The sequence below is a fragment of the Terrapene carolina genome, unplaced genomic scaffold (genome assembly GCF_002925995.2).
Source record: "Terrapene carolina triunguis isolate 2854851 unplaced genomic scaffold, T_m_triunguis-2.0 Scaffold564, whole genome shotgun sequence".
NCBI lineage: Eukaryota > Metazoa > Chordata > Testudines > Emydidae > Terrapene > Terrapene triunguis.
The window spans coordinates 15,559-32,268 of NW_020664915.1; the positions used below are offsets into that span (position 1 = coordinate 15,559).

The 16,710-nt window shown below is 53.9% G+C and overlaps 1 protein-coding gene across 1 annotated transcript; it reads right to left on the reverse strand.

Moving 5' to 3' along the window:
- Positions 1 to 11,074: 11,074 nt before the first annotated feature.
- Positions 11,075 to 13,905, reverse strand: LOC113405075 (zinc finger protein OZF-like). The gene is made up of 4 exons (XM_029913268.1): positions 13,890 to 13,905; positions 13,151 to 13,366; positions 11,755 to 12,833; positions 11,075 to 11,670 (listed from the first exon to the last, which is right to left on the reverse strand). The coding sequence occupies exons 1-4, from the start codon at positions 13,903 to 13,905 to the stop codon at positions 11,389 to 11,391; spliced, it is 1,593 nt and encodes a 530-aa protein (XP_029769128.1). The 3' UTR covers positions 11,075 to 11,388.
- Positions 13,906 to 16,710: the final 2,805 nt, after the last annotated feature.

The following is a 16,710-nucleotide window of genomic DNA, read 5'->3' on the forward strand; positions in this document are numbered from 1 at the left end:
GGGGGGGGGGGGGGGGGGGGGGGGGGGGGGGGCGGGGTCTGGGTTTTTGCCTTGAAGCTTCTGCGCCCTGAGGGGTTTGTCCCCTGATCCCTCCCAAAGCCGGTTTGACCAGTTCCAGGAGAAGAGCTTCTCTCCGCCCCTCCCCCCTCGTGTCCCATGGGGCGGAGAAGCTGCCTTGGCATCTCCCCCCCTTCCCCCGCCAGCCTCCCCACAGCCCCCTTCCGTCGCAGTGCCCCCCACTCACATCTTCCCCCATTCCAGCCTCGCTCCCCTCAGCCCCACAATCCCGTCAATCCCACCGCATCGCCCCATCTTTCCTTCAGTGCACCCCCGCCCCCATCCCAGCCTGCCCCCCGCATCCCCCTCCTGCCCCCATCCCGCTCCCTCCGCCTGCCATCACCCCCTGCACCTCTTTATCCTCCTCCCCCTGCAGCCCGGGGGTGACTGGGGTGGGCGGATCTCTCTTACCTTCCCTCCGAGCGGGGCCCCCTGGGGCAGGAGCCGGGCAGGGGCCCTGGCCAGGCTGGGGGCTCTGCCCTGGGAGAGGCTCCTGGGGAGCAGCGGGAAGGGCCCTGCTGGAGATTCCCCTCTCCCGGCTGCAGCCAGGGCTCCGGGCTCCCAGCACCAGGCGCCGGGGCTCGGGGATCTCGCCAGGAGCCTGGGAACCAGAGTCACCGCAGCGGCTGTGAGTCACTTCCTGCTGCCGGGACTGACCCCAGCGATCGCTCCCCCCAGAGCCGCCTCCCAGCCGCTCCTGGGTCCTAGCGATCAACCCAAGAAAATGCAGCATCTCTGTGTCCGGCTCCTGTTACACTCACACGCTCTACGGTCAGAAGGGCCCATCATGAGCACCTACCCCAGGGGTTCTCACGACCAAATTTGGTGGCGTCAGAATGTGGCCAGCAACTCTCACTGGTGGCCGCTCTGACACTTTCCCTATAATCCTAATTAATTTTAGGAGAAACCAATAAATATGCACGGAGGTAAGCAGGGGGAACAGTCCTACTACTGTGGGGCACTTTTTTGTCTCATACACCATCCTGATGGAATCAAATAGCAAAAGGATCTGAGTCCTCGCTCCCACTCCCTTTACCCGTAGGCCTGCCTGACCTCGAGGATCCCCCCAATCTTGTTGCGATCACTCAGGACAGAGGCTAGGGTGTCGTATCCCCACTCTGGGGTGCTCTCTTCACTTCGGACACATCCCTGATGTCGCCACTCAGCATCGCATTGAGTTCAGAACAAATACGATTTATTAAACAGCAAGTAATAAAAAAAATAAGGAAAAAATTGGAAAGGGGAAAGGAAAACATGATGTCATCCCACGCTGCCCAGGGTCCCCCCCTTGCTCTCCCCAGCTGCTCACCACACCCAGCTCCAGACTGCTCCAGCCCCAGCAACCCTCTGCATCAGTGCTTCTACTCCTCTGCCTCCAGCCCAGCTCTGGCTGCTTCTCTCCCCTTAGCTCTGCCCTTCTCTGGCAGGCAGCTCCAGCTCAAAGGACGGGCTCCTGACTCCCTTATTGGCCTGCCTGTCCTGTCAACGAGCCTGACCTAGAGCCTTGGCCTCTCTCCATTCGCCCTGGGGACTACTCTCAAGGTCTTAATTTCTCATTGCCCTTTCCTGCCTTTTGGTACTAGGAGAAGGCCAACCAAAAACCACCCCTTAGGCCCCGTCTACACTGGCAAGTTTCTGCGCAGTAAAGCAGCTTTCTGCGCTGTAACTCCCGAGGTGCACACACTGCCAAGCCACTTAGTGCGCAGAAACTGCACAATTGTAGCGCTCTAAAAAAGCCACCTCGATGAGAGGCATAGAGCTTTCTGCACCGCGGCTACAGCACCGCGGTGCCACCAGTGTAGACACCGTGGTGATTACAGCGCTGCGATTGGCCTCCGGGAGGTGTCCCACAATGCCTGTTCTCACCTCTCTGGCCATTGGTTTGAACTCTACTGCCCTGCCCTCAGGTGACCAACCGTCAGCCCCACCCCAGACATTCCTTTGTAAATTTAAAAGTCCCCATCCTGTTTGCTCGGTGATGCGTGCAGTGGTCTAAGTGCATCTTTCCAGGTGGCTACGCCTGCTCCATGCACCAGGCGATTCCCCACTTGGAGTAATGCTGAGCCTCATATGAACCTCATAGGTATTTGGGGAGAGGAGGCAGTGCAGTCACAGCTGTGCTCCAGCCGTTGGAATTTTGATACCTATGGACAGATTTCTAAATGCATGATAGAAAAGGGCCACGACAGAGACACATTGCAGTGAAGGGTCAGAGTGCAGGAGCTGCGAAACACCTACCACAAGGCGTGGGAGGCAAACCACCACTCCAGAGCTGCGCCCAGGAGCTGCGAGTTCTACAAAGGCTGGACACGATACTCAGTCATGATCCCACCTCCTCTGCGAAGTCCCCTGTGGATATTTTGTTGGCTTCGTTGCCAGTCGAGAGTGGACCGAGCCAGGAGGAGGCAATCTTGGATAAAGAGGGGGAGGGGAAACCAGAGGCAGAGGATGACTCGGAGGCCAGAGATGCATGCAGTCAGGAGCTGTTTTTGTAGAGCTGAAGAATGAAATTGTTTGTTTATTTGTTTTAAATTACTATTGTTATTAAGACTCCATATTGTAACCAAAACTCCATTTTGAAATGCTTACTCCATTTTGCAAAACCCTGCAGTAACCTTATTAACTTAGTTCAGATGGGCGAATGAGGGATGCATGGATAATGGACGCAACCTCCAGCCCCAGCCTGTCCGGACACAGTGAAGTGCAAACACCAACAGCTGAAGATGCAGACAACAGCCCTGACAAAGTGAGAAGACTCCACCCTAAAAGAAAAGAACAAAGGTACAATTGAAGCAAGATCAAAGTCAGGTCCGAGGTTGAAAGTTACGTCTGCAATTGACGGGTGATCAATCACACAGATTGCTGACACAGCAAGACCTATAGACCCTTGATTCAAACTAAAGCCTATAAAATAGATGAGTGAGATGGAAGACTTTGGGTAACATTCTTCTGCCAACATCGAAGGGCATCGGTGCCTGCCCTACAGAGACTCAGCCCTTCCTTGTGCCTGGTTTTCCTGGCCAGTTAGCCGCCATGAGCTACAAATCCAAGCTGCAAAATCAAGCCACGGACTCAAGCTACGTTCAGGACTGGTAACTATACAGCAGCTGTGTGTGTGTGTGTATATAGGTATTAGATATTAACTATTGGTTATAAATCAAATTGTGTTATCATAATCAACGTGGCATATTGCCTTGTCCCCTGAAAAGATCCTGTGTAGTTTTATCTGCATAACATTTTCTACCCCGGAGGAGCCTAGCCAGTCACAGGTGCCGGAGCTTGGTGAAGCGCAAGCAGGAGAGGAGGCCCCTGGTAAGTGGATCTGATTTGGGGAATTGCTGAAGCGAGTTGTTGGGGGCAGGAGGGTTGCAGAAAGCAGGCTTGTCTCCCACCTCATGCCTAGTTTGAGCGGTGGAACAGGCTGTTGATACATTCCCTCACTTCATGGGAATCTCCCTCAGAGATCTTCAGGAAACTCTCGTGGAGATACCGGGCAATCCGCTCCCATGGGTTCCTTGGCAGAGCTGCTTTGTTTCTTGCCCCATTAAATATTATCATCGGCCATGGCCAGTTTCCCATACAGGCATCACCAGCAGGCTTTTAAACGGCCGAATGCACACTCCACAGTCATTCTGCACTTGCTCAGCCTGTTGTTGAACCGCTCTTTGCTGCTGTCAAGTTGCCCCATGTATGGCTTCATGAGCCACGGCATTAAGGGGTAGGCAGGGTCTCCCAGGATCACAATAGGCATTTCACCTTTCCTCATGGTGATCTTCTGGTCCGGGAAGAAAGTCCCTGCTTGCAGCTTCTTGAACAGGCCAATGTTCCAAAAGATGCGTGTGTCATGCACCTTTCCGGACCAGCCTGCGTTAATGTCTGTGAAACGCCCACGGTGATCCACAAGTGCCTGGAGAACCATTGAGAAATAGCCTTTGCAATTAATGTACTTGGTGGCTAGGTGGTCTGGTGCCAGAATTGGAATGTGCGTGCCATCTATCGCCCCTTTGCAGTTAGGGAAACCCATTTGTGCAAAGCCATCCACAATGTCACGCACGTTGCGTAGAGTCACGGTTCTTCTGAGCAGGATGCGATTAATGGCCCTGCAAACTTGCATCAACACGAGTCCAACGGTCGACTTTTCCACTCCGAACTGGTTAGTGACCGATCAGTAGCAGTCTGGAGTAGCCAGCTTCCATAGTGCAATCGCCACATGCTTCTCCAGTGACAGGGCAGCTCTCATTCTCATGTCCTTGTGCTGCAGGGCTGGGGTGAGCTCATCACCCAGTCCCATGAAGTGACTTTCCTCATGCGAAAGTTCTGCAGCCACTGCTCGTCATCCCAGACATGCATCATGATGTGGTCCCACCACTCAGTGTTTGTTTCCCAAGCCCAAAAGCGGTGTTCCACAGTGGTCAGCACCTCGGTGAATGCCACAAGAAATCTCGTGTCGTAGCTAGTATGCATGGCGAGATCAATGTCGCACTCCTCTTGCCTTTGTAGTTTAAGGAATAACTCCACTGCCATTCGTGACGTGTTGGTCAGTGCGAACAGCATTATTGTCAACAGCTCAGGATCCATTCTTGCAGCCAGAAAGAGGCAGGGCAGGGCACGCCGTACACAAACCATTGAAAGATGGCGCCAAATGCGGACAGAAGCACAGGGATTGCTGGGATGCGAAGCAATGCATGACAGGGCATTGGGACAGGACCCAGGATGCCCTGCGACCCCTTCCGCCTTGCCACAAGTCTTAGCAGGAAAAGAGAAAGAGGCGCTCTGTGGGATAGCTGCCCAGCGTGCACCGCTCCGAATAGCGCCGCAAGCGCTGCAAGTGTGAACATGCTATTGCGCAGGCAGCTGTCAGTGTGAACACACAACAGCGGTTTTCTTTCGGCGCTCTCTGAGCGGCGCTATAACTGCTGGTGCTGTAACTTTGCCAGTGTAGACGTACCCTCAGTTTCAGTAAGGGGCCAACATTCATGGGGTCAGGCAACTTCACGGTGTATGTAAGCTCCAAAGCATCCTTCAGGTGAATTATAAATTTCTTTGTTTACCCCCTTCTTCCTGCTGGTGATGGACAGCCAGATAAGAGTTTTCTAACACCAACGGTCGGTCCTTTGTTGTCCCTAAGGAGTTTGAGTGGGACAATCCCCAGAACTATGACGTATTTCAGTAATGAAAAGCATTGCCATATGTCTGGGTTTTTCCGGACAGATCCTCTTTATTGAGCCTGCCGAGTAGGTTTTCCCATAGCAGCAAATGTCCAGGGGTGTTTGCAGAGCACAAGCACTGAAGCTCAGAAAAACCCTGATTAGTCAGCTTCCCAACTAGTCAATTGCCCTGCATCCACAGCTGATTGATTGCTGCCAGATCCCGCCCAGCCAGGCCCAGGCTTCCAGCCCTGGGGAGGGGGTCCCACAGGTCAGCGCTGACTGACAGCTGTTGCCACTCTGACAGCGGCCGACACTGCCCTCACCTCATGAGTACCCCCACTGCAACACCCCCAGCATTCCTAAATCTACACCCCCCGTCAGCTCCCACCCCCCTTTAGTGTCCTCTTTTGGGGCACCTGGAATATGGTCAGCCTAGCAATAAACATACATTAAAAACTCACCATTCTACATGCACTGGTGTTACACGCATTTCAACGGCACAATATTCAGCAGATCATGAGTTTTCCAATGATCCCTCACCAGGCACACTTGGCACTCAATATATCCAAACCCTACACAGTGGTGAACATGGGGTGCAGCAGTTAGTCACAAGTGGGATGCAGTGTGGGGCGAGTGGGGCAAAGAAACTCTGTCATGTTTCTGCGGTACATGCAGAGGGCGTGACCAGCTGGGCTGTCAGGTTCCTCATTTCCCTCTGCCATCAGTGATGGGGATCGGCCTGGCTTCAAGACTGCCCAGGTCTGCTAACATCCCCAGCTCCCTTCTTGCCTGTGCCCAACCTCAGCGTCTTAGCAATAGGGAGATGCTGCCCCCTCCTCACATCATTTCTCTCGGGGTGTCGTTCATGGGCCTTTAGAGTTCAGGTCCAGCTTCACACTGCACAGGCCAAGTCTAGTTGCTCTCTGGAACTGGTGCACCAAGTTCACAGTTCTCAGCCTCAGCCGTCTGGCTCTGAGGAGCAAACCCAGCAGTTTCCCAGCTCTGTTTCCCTTCACCTTCTCCCCCTCCCAGCAGTATCTCACATCACTGCAGGGATCAGGCAGTAACTTCATTTCCGTTTCAGTCTCTGCTCTTGGAGTGTCGATCTAGTTTGCATCATCTGTGTTCCTGCTGAGAGATACTGATCAGTATCATTGTTCAAACCACACAAAAGAATCTCATGACAAAGGGTTAAATAAAGATTGAAATAAAATAAAATCTAAAAAAGGATGATTCTGGCAAATGATCACTTGTCTCATGAAGTCCGCAATAAATCTGAGCTACATCCTGTCAAACTAAACTAATATCAAAGTATGTGACCTAACGGCCTTCATGAAAGGAGAAACACCCACAGTCCAGGGTGGGCCATAAAACACTTTCACATTCATAAAGTGAAATCTCCGAGCATCCTTCAAGACTCAAAAAAATCAGGAAAATAAACAGACCCATTTTCTTCTGAAGTGGCTAAACTGCTTTCATTTCTCATTATTCGGTTGTATTAGTTGCAAAAGTTTTAGCATCATTATAATAAAAGTCCAGATCTACAAAAGATCTGGACTAAGCCTAGAAAAAGCCGGGAAGCAATTTTATCAGTAAGTGGAAACAGAGCATGAGATCTGAAAGGTCAAACTGTGCTTTGAGGTTCATTGGGATTTCCCCACCCACTCCTAGGCCCTCCAGAGTCTGACTTAGGATCATAGACATCAAAACTGTGATTCTTTACCATGTAGAACCAGGGACCCAGTGGTAAGTTACATCTTGGGAGGGGTAGAACGGGGATGGGATAAATCTCTCCATCGCTTGGATAGATGTTACAGTGTCAAGAGTGGAGGATGACGGTGAAGGGGGAAGGAGGGAATCCCTCAGACTCACCGCATCCCAGGGCCTCCCAGAGAGGGGGGCAAGTGGGGCAATTTGCCCCAGGCCCCAGGCCCCGCAAGGGCCCCCATGAGAGTTTTTTGGGGCCTCTGGAGCAGGGTTCTTCACTCGCTCCGTGGGCCCCGGAAAACCCTCGCGGGGCCCAAGTCCCCGGAGCTTCTTCCGCTCCGGGTCTTCGGCTGCAGTTCGGCGGCGAGGGGTCCTTCCGCCCCGGGACCCGCCGCCGAAGTGCCCTGAAGACCCGCGGCGGGGGGTCCTTCGCCCCGGGACCCGCCGCCAAAGTGCCCTGAAGACCCACGGCGGGGGGTCCTTCACCCCGGGACCTGTCGCCGAAGTGCCGGGTCTTCGGCGGCAATTCAGCGGCGGGGGCCCCCTGCCGCCGAAGACCCCAGGCCCCCTGAATCCTCTGGGCGGCCCTGCCACATCCACCTGAAATAGCACAGAAGCCCAAAGACCACATTTTGTACAGACAGTAAATGCTTTTCAGCGCGTCCTGGAAAAACGTGAGACTATCTGAAAACGAGACAATCCGGCCCCAAAGGAGGAACTCAGGGACTAGCAATCACTGTGCTAATGAGAGAGGGTCAGAGCACATAAGTAAGGCTACAATTTTACTATGGCGCTCGCAGAAGTCATGAAATCTGTGACTTCCGACCATGGCAGGTAGGAGCTACGGGGTCCCCCTGCCACCCGCTGCAGCCCAGAGCTGCCCACCAGAGCTCTGAACTGTTGCAGGCCATAGGGGTCCTGCAGTTCCTAGCTGTCATGAGCGGTGTCGGGGGCCTCTGCACCTCTGAGCCACGGGTGGCACGGGGCCTCTGCAGCTCTCTACCAGACCCTCACAGCTGCCCAGCCACCATGGGACCCCAGAGCCCCAGCAGCCATGGGTGCTGGAGCCTTCTCCCTCCCCATTTTGTCCTGGATATTATTAGTAAATGTCACAGACAGGTCACGGGCTTCCGCAAATTTAGCTTTATTGCCCATGACCTGTCCCTGATTTTACGAAAAACATCCAGGACAAAATCTTAGCCTTACACGCAAGATGCTCACGGTGCGTTTATACTCGGAAACCCGGTTCAGGGTCACAGAGATGCGCCGGTTAATCCCGACCATATTTCCTGTCTCTTTCCCTTTCCCCTCTGCCTGGGAGAACTGGGGACTGTTCCGTTCCCATGGGCGTTTGCTCTCCAGGGTGAGTCTGGCTGTGTCGCTGAGGGCAGCAGCTCTGGGACCCACAGGCATGGGGAGCCCCCTCCCCCTCCGGTACAAACTCACCAGCAGGTCCCTGAAAAGGGCACTTTGTGCAGTCACTTTCCTGCCCGGACCCAGCCCTTTCCCCCAGGTCTCCTCATCACCTGCAGGCTCCGGCTCAGGGGCTGGTGTGAGCAGAGCCCGGGGCTGCCCCAGGGGCTGGTTCTAGGCATGGTGAAAGTCCCCACCCGGGCTGGGCACATGGCGGGGGGGTGAATGCAGTTCTCTGCCCGGTACAGACCCCGCTACATAAGAAGCAGCGTCTCACTCTGGGCTCCCAGTTTAAACTTCAGGAGGAAGCAGCTTCTGACCCAGGGAGCTCCACTCCAGGGCTGTAAAATCATGCGCAGGGAGCCACACAAACCGGCCTCCTCCTCTCCCTTGGCCAGAACCGGACCCCTCTGGTGGCAGCAGCTAATGCCTGAGCCTCCCTGTCCTGCCCCGGCAGCCCCCAGGGACAGGCAGGGGCTGATCCCATTGGCCCATCCGCACTCACCTCCCCTGCCAGAGCCCGCAGTGACTCCACAATCTGGACTGTTGAGTTGCTTAATTCTCCATCCCAGGACATGTTTTACACTGCTGCCCTGTGTGAACAACAAACCCCCCCACGCTCTGCTCCCACACAGCCACCAGCCTTCACAGGCACTCCTGGCTGCACTGTACTGAGTGCGACTAGCCAGACACTCAGGAACGTACCAAACAACACAGCAACATCAGCCAGTTTTCTACTCCCAGCCTTGCACCCCGGGAACGTGCATCTTGGACTGCTCAGTCTGTTCGCTGTGGCTGGACAAACTCAATCATTAATTGGTCATCCCCACAAAGGGGCCTGATTAGGCCACAGCCTTGTTCTCTCCAGTCAAATCCCCCAAACACTTCAATGAAAACACACAGCCCAGACAAAACACTAAAACCAGTTTAGTAACTGGAGGAAGGGGGTTTTCAGGGTTTTCAAGTGAGAAAGATGTAAAAGATCAGAACTAGTTAAAAAAATAAAATTAAAACATGTATTTTAAATCTTAAATTTTACCAAGCTAAGGAAGATGCGAAGCAAACAGGATTTCCGACCCCACCCGCCGTTGCAGGCAGTTCACAGTTCTTAGTACCCAGGCTGGATTTCCTTCCAGCCTTGGTCCGCCCTCCCCAGTGCAAAGCCCTTGTTGCCTTTAAAGCTACCTTGTTGCCTTCTGTAAAGATGGGGGAGATGTAAAAATGGAGACAATTCTTGCTTATGTTTTTATACCACTCTCCTCTTTGAAGCTCACGCCCCAGCTGAGGGGCAGGCGACAATCAGTCTGTGGCGTAAGTGAGCGTCCAGCCGTCCTTCAGGTCAGGGGTTCTCAACCTTTTTCTTGCTGACGCCCCCTTCTGCATCCTATAAAAACACCAGGGCCCAAGCAGGGGGGAGGGGCAGCAGAGTGTGAGGCTCTGGGTCAGGGGGACACCCTTAGGCATAGGCATAGTTTTACTTCTATTTGGGGGGGGGGCAAGGGCTGGCGGGGCTCAAGCCAGTTCCACAGAACAGGGTCCAGGGAGGGTACGGCACCTCCACCCCCTGACTCACTCAGGAGGCCACCCACCTGTTTGGGTAGTGGGGGGACGCAACCAAAAAATATAACGCAAAGGGGGGGACTCAGTTCAAAAAGTTTGAAAACCGCTTCGGGTGCGGGCAGGGGGGTAGCTAAGGACTGTGTATGGGCGGGGGGGGGATGCCCAGGGTGCAGGCAGGGGGTACCTACGGGCTGTGTAGTGGCAGGGGGGCTCCCAGTACAACTCACAGCTTCAGGGGGCAGGGTGTTGGAGCTCCCAACTTCAGCTTCCCCACTGCTCCGGGATTTGGGGATGGGGGGGCGACACCGCCTTCTGACTGCCCGCTGCTCCCGGCTTCGGGGATGGGGGGAACTGCCAGCTTCAGTTCCATGACACTCCCGGCCATGGCGGGGGGATGGCACTCCCGGCCATGGCGGGGGGGCCCCTGGATTGAGCTCTGCGACGCTCCCGGCCGGAGCAGGGGAAGCGCGGGAAGCTTGAGAGACACATTTTAACCAGACAATAATATTCAGCAGATGATGACTTTTTCTATGATATCTCACAAGACATACTTTGTACATTTATCATTTTCTAAACGTGGTGATCATAATAGTGTAGACCAGTGGCTCTCAAATGTGTTTCATCACGCCCCCCCCTTCCATGTGTCTGTGGTCATTTATGCCCCCACCCTCACAAGCACATACATCGCCACCCAGCTCTAACGGCAGAGTAGTTGCTGGCGATGCGCCCAGCTCTGAAGGGCTCCAATAGCAGCACAGAAGTTGGGGTGGCCACGTGAAAAGACTTATCACCCCATTGCCACCCTTACTTCTGTGCTGCTGCTCCACCTGGGTTTGAGAGCCTGAGCATTTATCCCCACCTCCCAGATAGGCCTGTGCTTCTTCATGAGCCCCAGCCACCCAGGGCCGACAGCCAGTGCTCTTTAAAAAAACAACAACCCACAGAGGTCACGCCTCCCTTGACACATTCCTGTGACTCCCTTACGAGGCCCTGCCCCACAGTTTGAGAATTGCTAGTGTGGATAGTCACCGTGGGGATTGGTAGCCAAGATGGTAACACCTGCTCCTTTTTCTCTCCGGGACATCCAGAGAAAATGTCCAAGCAGGAGAGCAGAACAGATCCCATAAATATTAACGTTGCAAAACACATTTTGGTGATTTCAGCTATAAACATTCCCTCCATCCTTCAGGCCCTACCCCCAGTGATTTCAATGAGACTGAGCTAGAATGGGGCAGGTGGCATGGGAAACGGGTATAATCTCTGAATTATTGATCCTTGAATTAACAGAATACAGGAACCTTTGGGATAAATTGTTAACCTCTAACAAGATACAGCTAAACATAGACCACTACAGTTACCCCTCTTCTTCCAAGTCTTTAACAATACACATTTACATTTCAAACTCTAGATTATCTAAGGTGGGGACACTTTTAAAATATCTGTCTAAAGGTTGAATCTGAGTCAATTACACGCAAGTTGCTTAACACTTTCTCGCCATGTGTCACAGAGGTTTACATCTTGTGTGGCTTCTTCCATGTTTCATGAGGTCTGACCTCCGTATGAAACCTTTCCCACACTCGAAGCACTTGTGGGGTCTCTCTCCTGTATGGATTGCCTGATGATTAACAAGGTCTGACCTCTGTATGAAACCTTTCCCACAGTCCAAGCACTTGTGGGGTCTCTCTCCTGTATGGATTGCCTGATGTTTAGCAAGTTTTGACCTCCGTATGAAACTTTTCCCACAGTCCAAGCACTTGTGCGGTCTTTCTCCTGTATGGATTGCCTGATGTTCAACAAGGCCTATTCTCCATGTGAAACTTTTCCCACAGTCCAAGCACATATGGGGTCTCTCTCCTCTGTGGATTGCCTGATGTTTAACAAGGTGTGACCTCTGTATGAAACTTTTCCCACAGTCCAAGCACTTGTGGGGTCTTTCTCCTGTGTGGATTGCCTGATGTTTAACAAGGTGTGACCTCTTTATGAAACTTTTCCCACAGTCCAAGCACTTATGGGGTCTCTCTCCTCTGTGGATTACCTGATGTTTAACAAGGTTTGACCTCCGTGTGAAACTTTTCCCACAGTCCAAGCACTTATGGGGTCTCTCTCTTGTGTGGATTTCCTGATGTTTAACAAGGCCTGTTCTCCATGTGAAACTTTTCCCACAATCCAAGCACTTATGGGGTCTCTCTCCTGTGTGGATTGCCTGATGATTAACAAGGGATGATCTCCAAGTGAAACTTTTCCCACAGTCCAAGCACTTATGGGATCTCTCTCCTGTGTGGATTGCCTGATGTTTCACAAGGTCTGACTTCCGCCTGAAACTTTTTCCACAGTCTAAGCACTTATGGGATCTCTCTCCTGTGTGGATTGACTGATGTTTAACAAGGTCTGACTTCCGCTTCAAACTTTTCCCGCAGTCTAAGCACTTATGGGGTCTCTCTCCTGTGTGGCTTTTCTCATGTGAATTTAGTGCTGATTTTGACCTGAAACATTTCCTGCACTCAAGGCATTGAATGGGCTTCTCTCCAGTGTGGCTTCTCCCATGGTTATTAAGATCTGAGTGCTTATTGAAGCTTTTCCCACGGTCCAAGCATTTAAAGCGTTTCTTTCCAGTATGGATTGTCTGATGTGTCACAAGCTGTGATCTCACAATGAATCCTTTCCCAGACTGCAGGCAGTGACAGGGTGTATCTTCCTTGGAATTTGTCTGCTGCGCTCTGGGGTCTTGGTCTCCTCCTCCACCATTAATAGATTCATCCACTTTCTTCCTTGGGTGGTTTCCCAGAAGCCTCTCTGACCTGTGCCAATTTCCCCAGGCTTCTGCCTGCCCCAAGCACTGGGAAAAATTCCCTTCAGCTCTTCCCACAAAGGTCCACTGTGGTTCCACTTCCCCGGGAACTTCCTTATGATGATTCCCCTCCTCATTCTCACTCCCTCGCTCAGCACCTGATAGGAGAGAGAGACAATCCAGACAGGAGTCATTGTGCTGGGGAGAAAGAGGAATAGCACCGAGGGAAAACCCAACACAAAGACTGAGCAATTGGATTCTGCCTACACATCCCACCCAAACACTCATAGGGAAGGAGAGATAGGAAGGAAACTCCTGCAGCTAACAGTATGGGTGGAATGGTGTGAGCGATATCTGCTGACCATAGCCCTGCTCTGGGTGAGATGAGGAAGAACTGAGGGCGTTACTCACACCATATTTTGGGATTCTCTACTTTTTCCTTCATTCCCCAGATGGTTTCTGTGTCAGTCCTCACCTGTGCGGTTGCATCTCAGAAGCCTTCTTTCCTCGCAGGCCTGGAGATCCGGCACCCACGGCTCTTCCCCTCGTTCCAGCCGGGCGATCAGCTCAGGTTTGGGAATGGGAAATCCTGTGCAGAGGGTGAAATGAGTCCAGATCAGGGTGCGTGGAGCATTGGTGGAGTATTTGTCACTAAGGACATTCCGTGAGTGGAACCAGTCCCTGTGCTCTGCTGGAGGAACATGGAATCCAAGAGGATGGGAACAAGGTCACTGAGCCCCCTCGCACAGAGGAAGTTGTCTGGGGAGGTGAGTTGAATTATTACTACACCCTCACTAGGCGTTCCCAGGATCTGTGCGCTCTGGGGGCCTTGCTGACGCAAACACAGCTCTGCACTTAAAACCCTGCCTCTTTCTAAACCCGCAGACCCTGGGGCCTTCCCCATCACTGGAGCTATTCCCAAGGAGCAGGGGGAAGAGGGATTGTGTGTGCAGCCGAGAAACAACACAGACAGGACAATGCTGGATTTATGCCCCTTTGAAAGCTGGAAGGTTGGGGATGGTTTAACTTCTTCCTTGGGTTTTGACACCCATGTCCCACTGGAGAGGGCACAGAGATGCAAGTCTCTCTCACACGGCAGCTGTGCATTATGGAACCCACCTGCCTCAGATCTAACTGACCAGGGAAGAACCTGAACAGATTCAGATGCGCAGACCCCACGACTTCTAATAACTGAGGGGATGGGAATCCTTTACCCAGCGAGGTCACCATCTCATAGTTCTCCTGCATGACGTCCCTGTAGAGGGCTCTCTGAGCGGGGTCCAGCAGAGCCCCCTGCCCCTGGGTGAAATACACAGCCACCTCCTCGAAGGTCACCGGCATCTGAAAGAACAAGACTCCCCCACTCAGCACCTGCTGCCCCAGCCACAATACCACTAGTCATGGGAAAGGAAAAAAAACGTGAAGCTCTGGAAGGGCCAGAGTAGCAGAATCCCACCCAAACCCTGCTTAGAGCAGCCAGGAGGCTTCAGGGGGTGGGAGAAGGTGAGAGCTCCTTGTCCCCCCCAGCACACAGAGCACGGCCAGGACTTGTCATTTCCCACACACCTGCCAGCCAGAGGGTGATATTGGAAGCAGAGCTCTGAGCCAGTGACAGGGACAGGAATCCCAACAGCTTCCCTTCGTATTTCACAGCAGCCTCTGGCTAATGGGTTCAGGCTCCAGCACTGGGAGCCTGGAAAATGTTCCAAGTCCTGCAGAGGGCATTATATCCTGTTTGAGAAATGGGGGAATGTCCCCTCTCGCCTCCCCAGCCACCAATGGGCCTACTCAGAAAAACAGCAGGTTTATCACACCCTGTCTCCCCCTCCCCCTGCCCAGCCCCTCCCTAATAATCCCCTACCTGAGCTGGCTCCATCACAGCCATTTCCCTTCCCCGTAAGAGGGGCGGATCTGGAGTGAAATGTGGATGTGATTTTTTTTTTTTTTTTAATATATGGAAATATACCTATCTCATAGAACTGGAAGGGACCTTGAAAGGTCATTGAGTCAAGCCGAGTCCAGTCCCCTGCCTTCACTAGCAGGACCAAGTACTGATTTTGCCCCAGATCCCTAAATGGCCCCCTCAAGGATTGAATTTACAACCCTGGGTTTAGCAGGCCAATGCTCCAACTACTGAGCTAGCCCTCTTCCCCTATTCCTCAGCCTGTCCCAGTGAGAGGGGCGATGGGGGAGGTTACAGAAGGGGCTTCAGTCCATGTCACACCCTGATTCCCCCCAGGCTCTTCAGACCCTCCCAGTAACAGCATCTCTGAACCAAACACTAGAAAAAGAGCAGAACTAAAGGGGCCACTCTGGGGGATTGCCCCCCATTGCAGTGTAAACTCCTCTCCCTTAGCAACAGCTGGAGCCCTCTGGTGGCAACACCTGAAGAATGAGCTGCCCTGGACTCCCCCGGCAGCCCCCAGGGGCAGGCAGGCAGAGGCTGATCCCATTGGCTCATCCACACTCCCCCCCTGCCAGAGCCAGCAGTGACTCCGGTCTGACACTCAGATCGGAATCCTACCCGGAAATCAGACCAGGGCTCGGGCAGCCCCCAACACTGAGGACACACAGACCCCATCAGCACGGGTGTGTCTGACAATTACACACTGGGAGCCGTGGGGGGGGGGGCGCGGGGTCTGGGTTTTTGCCTTGTAGCTTCTGCTCCCTGAGGGGTTTGTCCCCTGATCCCTCCCAAAGCCGGTTTGACCAGTTCCAGGAGGAGAAGAGCTTCTCTCCGCCCCTCCCCCCTCGTGTCCCATGGGCCGGAGAAGCTGCCTTGGCATCTCCCCCCCTTCCCCCGCCAGCCTCCCCACAGCCCCCTTCCCTCGCAGTGCCCCCCCCTCACATCTTCCCCCATTCCAGCCTCGCTCCCCTCAGCCCCACAATCCCCCCGATCCCCTGCATCGCCCCATCTTCCCTTCAGTGCACCCCCGCCCCCATCCCAGCCTGCTCCCCGCATCCCCAGCACCCGTCTCCTGCCCCCATCCCGCTCCCCCCGCCTGCCCTCACCCCCTGCCCCTCTTTATCCTCCTCCCGCTGCAGCCCGGGTGTGACCGGGGACACCGCTCCCTGGGCGGGGTCTCTTACCTTCCCTCCGAGCGGGGCCCCCCTGGGGCAGGGGCCGGGCCGGGAAGGGGCCTGGCCAGGCTGGGGGCTCTGCCCTGGGAGAGGCTCCTGGGGAGCAGCGGGAAGGGCCCTGCTGGAGATTCCCCTCTCCCGGCTGCAGCCAGGGCTCCGGGCTCCCAGCACCAGCCGCCGGGCCTCGGGGATCTCGCCAGGAGCCTGGGAGCCAGAGTCACCGCAGCGGCTGCGAGTCACTTCCTGCCGCCAGGACTGAGCCCAGCGATCGCTCCCCCAGAGCCTCCTCCCAGCTGCTCCTGGGTCCTAGCGATAAACCCAAGGAGCTGCAGCATCTCTGTGTCCGGCTCCTGTTCCACTCACAGGCTCTAAGGTCAGAAGGGCCCATCATGAGCATCTAGCCCAGGGGTTCTAAGGACCAAATTTGGTGGCGTCAGAGTGTGGCCAGCAACTATCCCTGGTGGCCGCTCTGACACTTTCCCTATAATCCTAATTAATTTTAGGAGAAACCAATAAATATGCACAGAGGTAAGCAGGGGAACGGTCCTACTATTACTGGCTTATACACCACCTCGATGGAATCGAATTGCAGAATGATCTGAGCCCTCGCTCCCACTCCTTTTACCCGGAGGCCTGCCTGACCTCCAGGACTCCCCTTCGACTCTAGTCCCTGAAGCCCCAACAAGGCTGGGCCCAGGATTTCTCAGGGCGCTTCACCCCCAATCTTCTTGTGATCACTCAGGACAGAGGCTAGGGTTTCATATCACAAGTCTGGGGTGCTCTCTTCACTCTGGACGCTTCCCTGATTGCATTGAGTTCAGAACAAACACAATTTATTAAACAGCAAGTAATAAAAAAGAAAAAGAAAAAAGGGGAAAGGAAAACATGATGTCATCCCACACTGCCCAAGGTCTCCCCTCGCTCTCCCCAGCTCCTCACGGCACCCAGCTCCGG

Coding starts and splice junctions, on each gene's coding strand:
- LOC113405075 (XM_029913268.1), bottom strand. Junction 12,834..13,150: donor TCTGAGATGCAACCGCACAG/GTGAGGACTGAC, acceptor CTCTCCTATCAG/GTGCTGAGCGAGGGAGTGAG. Junction 11,671..11,754: donor CACACCTTGTTAAACATCAG/GCAATCCACAGA, acceptor GTTGAACATCAG/GCAATCCATACAGGAGAAAG.